General features: G+C 46.9%; 1 protein-coding gene across 1 annotated transcript; it reads right to left on the reverse strand.

Annotated features, from left to right (window-relative positions):
• Window positions 1–724: 724 nt before the first annotated feature.
• On the reverse strand, window positions 725–4,028 carry LOC120307174. The gene is made up of 3 exons (XM_039341570.1): window positions 3,429–4,028; window positions 2,079–2,132; window positions 725–943 (listed from the first exon to the last, which is right to left on the reverse strand). Exons 1-3 carry the CDS (start codon window positions 4,026–4,028, stop codon window positions 743–745), a joined length of 855 nt encoding a protein of 284 aa, XP_039197504.1. The 3' UTR covers window positions 725–742.
• Between the last annotated feature and the right edge of the window lie 3,653 nt (window positions 4,029–7,681).

Consider the following 7,681-nt stretch of genomic DNA (forward strand, 5'->3'; position numbering starts at 1 on the left):
CCCAATTTTCGGCTTTAGTGACCACTGTGTGATTCACGTACCATAACCGAGCTGCTTGAGGCGGTCCCTTGACAATCCCAATGCCTGCCCAAATGGAGATGTTATACCGTGTGGGCAGGGCCGGGTTATGACACGTGAATGACAATCCTTTGGTGCAGGTCACATATTGAGTTTTGTTAAAAATACAAAAAGATTTCTGGGGACAGGGAGTTGGTACAATATTAGAATGAATCAGGGTGAGAACAGTTGACAGACCTTGTTTAACCTGAACGATGCATCGGTCACAACTGGCATCCACCTCCCTGCGCACTCTGTGCGAAGGAGTTGGAGTCTGGTTCCAGTTTCGATTTTCTTGATAGGTATTGTTAGCCTTGTCACCCTCTGCAAAAGCCACCCACATAGCCAAGAAAATACATATCATAAACAGTGTCAATATTACAAAATGATATACAAAATGCGAGCAGGACATTCGCGCAGTTAGCAAATCGGTAAATGTTAGACCACCTCGAATGAAGGGACATCGCGGCGGATCCTTATAGGGAGGAGGGGAGTCTTCGGAGGACCCCCGACCGTTTTCCTGGTAGGTCGGGGGGCTATCCGGAGGTCCATATTCGGGAAGTGGTGGAAAAGACAAGGGGTCTGGTTCCCCTCCGAGGTCAGGAGTGGATTCAGGCATCATGATGTGAGGGAGGATCAGGCTCCGATGCAATGGGTGGGCCCGCAGGTTTGCAAAGATAGGGTCTTACTTGCTTCCCTGGCACCCACAGTACTCGATCAGGCAGTTGGATTGCTGCGTAGCCTCGCCCCCAGGTGATGAGATCAGCCGGACCTTTCCAAGTAGGATCAGGCAACTCGCGAGAATACACTGGAGGGCGCAAATTTTTGATTGTCGGTGACTCTGGCGTGGCAAAGTGGCGTTGCGCTGCCGACAAAGGTGGAGTGCCTGTGAGGTTCAGGAAATTGAGAGAATAGAGTGCTCGATTTAAGGTATCTTGCAGTGAGGGGAGGCCAGGAGTTCTTTTCTCCTGTTCGAATCGTTTTAGCATGTTTTTTAGGGTCTGATTAGCACGTTCAACGATCGCTTGACCGGTAGAATTCCAAGGAATCCCAAACTTGTGGGCAATTCCCCATTTCTGACAAAAAGAGGAAAACGGCGCGCTGCTATACGCTGAGCCGTTATCCGTTTTTAACTCTTTGGGGCATCCCATCACTGCAAATGTACGGAGACAATGATTAATTACGTGCTTCGTAGCCTCGCCCCTTTGGGGGGAGGCCATAATAAAATTTGAAAAAGTATCAATTGAAACATGTAAAAACTTCCACGGGGAAAAAGGGGGATATTGAGTGACATCCATTTGCCATAGGGAACAAGTGGCCAACCCACGTGGGTTGACTCCCAGTGGTATAGCATGTGCTTGTAAACTGCAGGTGGCACATTGCTGGATGATGGCCGAAGCCTCGGCCGATGTCAATGAAAACTGTTTCATGAGGGCTTTTTTATTTTGGTGAAAGTAGCTATGACTTTCCCAGGCCGTGAGCGGAGTCACGGGAAAAAATTGATGAGACTCTTTACCCAAAGGTTCCTTTGTTAAAGGCTCCTTTGCTGCCGCATCCGCCTTTGCGTTACCTTCTGTCAGCATGCCCGGAAAGGGCTGGTGACTTCGGATGTGGGCGATAAAAAACGGTTGGGCACGGGCATGGATTAATTCTTGTAGCTGACAAAAAAGAGCCATTAGAGATGAGTCTAATGAAGGTGAAAGATAGGACTGAAAGATATTACTAACAACATGAGCAACATACAAAGAGTCAACAATTAAGTTAAAGGCAGAATCCTTAAACATAAAAAAGGCCAATACAAAAGCGGCCATTTCAGCCCTCTGGGCAGACTTGTGGCCATGAGTGCGATGGGTTTGCCAAACACCATCTTGTAAGAAAGTACAAACGCCTATGTGGGCGCTTCCATCTGCAAAAACTGTGGGGGCAGAAGGAATAGGAAAGGACACACATGGAGATTGCCATTTTACTGGGACAGTTTGGACAAGAGTCAGACGGGGGTCAGCAGGGAAATGATACTTAACCTGTCCTGGCCACTGGGCTAGAGCAGCTTGGAGTTCTTCGGATTCCCTGTACACCTGTTCCCACAGGGGAAGTCGCAGGGGAACAAAAAGAACAACTGGCTCAGTGCCTGTTAATTGGCGGCATCGAACACGTCCTTTGAACAACAGAGAAGCATACAGGGAGAAACGAGAGGTGATAGTTTTGCGTGGAGTGTGGGGCAAATGCATCCATTCGACAATCATCAAAGGCGATGCAATTTGGACCACAACCAGCGTGGGTAGAAGAAGGGTGTTTAGAATTATAAGAGACAAAGGAACATCAGGCAAGACACGATCAACTCATTTGACAGACAACATTTGAGTGATTAATTTGAGAATTTCCAGGTGTTCAGATGTTAGAAAAATCTTGTCACCGGGAGATTTGTGACCTTGCAAGGCTGAAAAAAGAGGTGCCAATTGTGAGGTGGTTAAGCCCATATATGGTCGTGCCCAATTAAGGGTTCCCAAAAATTGCTGCATCTGAACAAGGGTAGCAGGATTGGGAAGTGTTAATTGGGGCAGTATTGGAGAGGAACTGGAGGCTATGACCTTATGGCCCAGATACAAAAATGGTTCTTTTGTTTGAATTTTTTCGGGTGCCACTGTCAGTCCATTGTTAGCCATGTGGTCTCTAAGCTCAGCGGCCACAGTGGACACAATCTCAAAACAAGCAGAAGAGGCAATTAAAATATCATCCATGTAATGATAAAATAAAAAGGTGGGATACTTCACACGAAATGGCTTCAACAAAAAGGAAATAAAATATTGGCACATTGTAGGACTGTTTATCAGTTCCTTGAGGCAAAACTGTCCATTCAAAACGCTCAGATGGGTATGCATTATTAAACACTGGTATGGTAAAGGCAAACAATTGGCGATCTTTGGGATCCAGAGGGATGGAAAAAAACGCATCCTTTAGATCCATGATAATTAAAAAAAAATTTTTTGGGATTAAATTTGGGTTGGGAAATCCCAGTTGGAAGGGTCCCATAGGAGCAATCAGTCTGTTTATGGAACGCAAATCCTGTAAAAATCTCCAATTTCCAGATTTCTTTTTTATCACAAAAACAGGTGAGTTGTAAGGACTAGTAGATGCAACCAGATGGCCCAATTGAAACTCCTTATTGACTAGCTGTTGTAATGCTTCCAATTTTTCTTTTGTTAGGGGCCACTGATCCACCCAAACAGGAGTGGGGTCTAAAAGAGTGAGGGATAGAGGGGTGGGGGAAGTTTTTGCCATTCCTAAAAGGTTAATGTGGCCCCAATTTGGGATAAAAGATCCCGACCCCAAAGATTAACTTGCAGGGGAAGGACGACAGGGCGAATACGTGCCTGTTTGTCGGTGTGAGAGGAAGTGACTAACAGAGGCAAGGTGCTAATTCGGGCCGTTTGGATGCCTCCGACGCCTCGGACGGCAGGGGAAGAGGTGGTGGGCCAGTCAGCAGGCCACTCAGAGGTTCTAATTACTGAAATATCTGCTCCGGTGTCTATTATGCCTGAAAAAGAACGATTATTTAACACAAAGGTAACAAAAGGCTTATCCGAATGAATAGTGGAAGTGAAAGCAAGCAATGGGTGGTCAAGAAAGTGCTTTCGGTAATTGTTAAGAGAGGGGTTGGGGGGAACAATCGGCTCCATGTCCTCATAAGCGAGGGGATCGAACTCCAGGGCCACCGGCATCACAATTGCAGCCAGGTCTTCCTTGTAGATGACTAAAGGAGCGTCAACAATGCAAATTAGAGCCAGAGAAGAAAAATCATCGGAGTCAACCAAGAAAGGGGAAGCGAAAACGCCGCGGGAGATGAGGTCTCTAGCCGGATAGCAAAGCAAGGGGACTTTTGTCGGCATAGAAACATCAGGTAAAGTAAGAGGAAGAAAATATGTAAGACCAGGTATTTGCATAGAAACAGTTTCGACAGCAACAGCATGCATAGATGTTATAAAGGTTTCTTTTAAGTTAAATGTAGCCAAAGAATCAGCCTTGGGGAGAGGGCTGGCTGAGTGCCCCCCCACTAGTTTCCCTGGTTCTGGTTGTTATTGTTGGCAGATTGGGGAGGGGGATTCACACGACACAGGGAAGCCCAGTGATAGCCCTTTTTACAACGGGGGCACACAGTTTTCGGCTTGTTTTGATTTGAATTTGACTGATGTGCGCCACCCCCAGGGGCACGACACTGTGCTCAAAAATGACCGGGCTTGCCACAGTTAAAACAGTTTCCATTCTTAGACGTCTCCCCTTTGATGTTTTGCAATGCCATTGCTAAAGTTTCCATGTTGTGGACATTGGTGCCGACGATTCGGCATGCTTGGATGTAATCTGCCAGTTCGGCATCAGGCTTGCTGAGCAGAGGCTGAATGATACGTCTGCAATCTTCATTGGCATTTTCATAAGCTAGTTTTTTTATAAGTTCCTTTTGTGCTATGGGATTCCGGATCTCTCTAAAAACTGCCTTCTGCAACTGATCAATGAAATCTCCATAGGACTGACTGGACCCTTGATAAATTTTTGCGAACGACCCTGCGGCAGAAGAGCCTGGGTCGTCTATCTTTGAAAAAGCATTTTGCGCTGCTAAACTAGAATGAGCAAATGCAGCGCGTGACATGTTCTTTTGGATATTAGGAGAAGCATAACGTCCTTCGCCGATCAATTGTTCCAATTGCAAGTTTCCCCCGATTCTTCTAACGATGGCTTCTGCTTCCCTCTTATACTCTGATTCCCATACCACAAACTGTGAACTTGTCAAAATCATGCGACACAAATTTTTCCAATCGGATGGCAACATGTAAAAGGAGTTGGCTAGATTACTTATTAACCCTATGACATAAGAGTTTTGAATGCCATACGTATTGACAGCTTGCTTAATATCCCTAATTAACTTCATAGGGACTGGTTCGATATATGGAGCCCCATTTGTGTCAAATTCTACTGGGTAGCACATTTCATATTCATCCAATTCTAAATCGCCCGAAAGTTTAGCTCTAGCCCGCGCTTGAGCAATAGCGCCGGCAGGTGTTTCTGATGTTTTCGGAGCGGTCTGAGCCGGGGCCGTGGCTTCTACTTGTGCCACCGTTACAGGTTCTATCTGGGGAGGGTTCTGAATGCCAGATTGAATGTGCGGGGGCTGAAAACATCTGCAAATTCTTTGCAGACTTCCTGTAGGTCGAGTGAAACTGTTGAGTCCTGTGACGTGTATCCCCAGGGCCTCAAACCAATCGAGTCCTATTCGTTCGTTCACCCCCTACTACTAATAAGTCTAGTGGACCTTCAAAACTCTTGTATTGCACGTTAAGGGTGGCCTCCCCCTTAACACACACTCTTGATTCTGAAAATCTGTTAATACAATATCAGAAGGCCTAACTTGGCCTTAGACCCACTTCTGGAACAAATCTTCCTAAATGTATGCAATGAAATGATGGACAGGGCAGACCCTGTGTCTAGTTCCATAGATAATGGCACCCCTTGTAGCTTCACGTTGAGTGACAGCTTTTTCTTCATGGGCTTGTGTGTGCCTGTTCTACAGATGCTTCTTCGCGAAGCGCAAAAACCTACCCTATTCTGGCTGGGGAATCTGGTACCCTTCAGGCGTTCTTCTGGGGGTTGTGCCTTTCGTCGGCCCAGACACACAGCTGCAATGTGCCCTTGTTTGCCGCATGCCCGGCAGGTAGCGGAGCGGAACTTGCAGTCGGTTCTCCTGTGGCGACCTCCACAGCCGATGCACTTGAGCGGAGCCGAAGAGCTTCTCTTCTGGTTCTCTTCCTTCGCGGGGTGTAGACGGTCGACTTCCTCGTCCGGATCCTCCTCGGAGTTTCGTCGGTCGTCTTCACCACCTGAGGACGCACCCTCTTTGCTGTTTCTGATCGTCCGCATGTTTTTGATGGCGCCGCCTGCTAAAGAAGACTGCGGACACTTCCCTTAAGGCGGGGTGGAAGGATAATTCTTCCTTTGCGAAAAGTCTCTTTTTGATTACATTATGCCTTAACCCTCACACGAATCGGTCCCTACAGTTGTGCCTCGAGGTCCTTGACTTGCAGGGCTTGTAAGCCTTCCGTAGCGCGTGCGATGTATTCCTTGTTTGTGTCACCGACCTTTGATACCTCGCTGCTCGAGAGTTGCGCCAGATGAGCAAAACGGAACCCTTGGGTTAGTGCCTTCTCTTGAGCTCAGTTTACAGGTCATCCTGTTTACACTGTCTACTTGAACAAGGTTTGTGCAGGTTTCTGCGATTATCGAGAGGCAGACGTTTCCTCTAGAAAAGCAGGGTGGGCCTTCAGCTTCTTCCCTCACTTGTTTGCTGTGAGTCGTGTCTCACATTCTGGATAGACGTAGGACTCCCACCGCTCTGGTTGAGACGTCCAGAATTCCGAAGCCTTTCCGATTTTCGCCATCTTCTCGGAATCTTCCAGGAGACGGGTCTATCAGCCAGCCACCCCCGAATGCGCAACACGATTGGCGTGGCACTGCCGAGTCGACGCCGTTCCTCTCGCCGCTCGGGACTCCTTGGGTAAGCTTACACTTTTTCCTTTCCAGGTAGTGCAAGGCATCCCACCCTCGTCGCCAGTGTTGCGTCCTTGGCGGGAAAACAGACACGAGAAGCAGCTGGAGTTCTCAGGTTCTTTTAGTTCAGCGTTCAGCTTACAGGAAGATGGCTTCAGCCTCGCCCAAACGCCTCGCAGCCTCTTATATAGGCAACTCCCGGGTAAATGGGTTACTTTTCCCGCGCCAGCACCCGCGCATGCGCACGGCGCTGGCGACAGCCTGTCTGGTCCCGGGCAGCTTTGCACCTGCCCGGGACTGCCTGCAAACGCCCGAGCCGTTTGCAAAGGCTCGGGACATAACATCCCCCATCTGTGGAAAAAATGTCTTCCATGAAAGTGGTCCCTGGTGCCAAAAGGTTTGGGGACCGCTGCCTTATTGTACGTATCAGGGATTTTACTGGGGCTCATTTATCAACTACAAGGACTCACCTTCAGCTGTGAATGTTCCATCCAAATTAAAAGAGTTAGTTGCTATATATATGGAACCTCCACTTAAGTTGAGACTACAACTCTCAAAATTCCTAATCAACATAGAAGGTAGCTAGGTATTCTGGGAGTTGTAGTGAACATATCTGGAGGATATAACATTGGGAAGGCCAAAATATGCATATTGCACACACCACTTATTGCATGAACTGTGAAACTAAAGAAGAGATCTATATCCCACTAGATCACATAAAGAATATTATATTTAAAGGAATATGTAAGACAATATCACTTTCTCAAGCAGTAATAAGGCTGTTGTGCTACAGTTGGCTGGGTTTTCAAAACATCCTTAGGCATAAATCACAATTTACAAGCCACAATAGTTCAACAGACCACATTATGACCTAGTATGTTATACAAATACGAACACAGCACAACACTGACTTGAGTCAGTCTTTTTAGATAATTTGATTTGTTAAGCGCTGCAAATGTTTCTGAAAGAAGCACAGTCCGTGGCTAGCTATTGGTAACTAGATTTCATTTTAAAAGCAGCTATTATTTGTCATTGTTGGTAACTGCAAAGAAACTAACACTTCTGAACTCTGAAGGGATGACTTAGTATG

Source organism: Crotalus tigris, unplaced genomic scaffold (assembly GCF_016545835.1).
Source record: "Crotalus tigris isolate CLP2741 ecotype Arizona unplaced genomic scaffold, ASM1654583v1 scf7180000017771.5222438, whole genome shotgun sequence".
In the NCBI taxonomy this organism is placed as follows: Eukaryota; Metazoa; Chordata; class Lepidosauria; order Squamata; family Viperidae; genus Crotalus; species Crotalus tigris.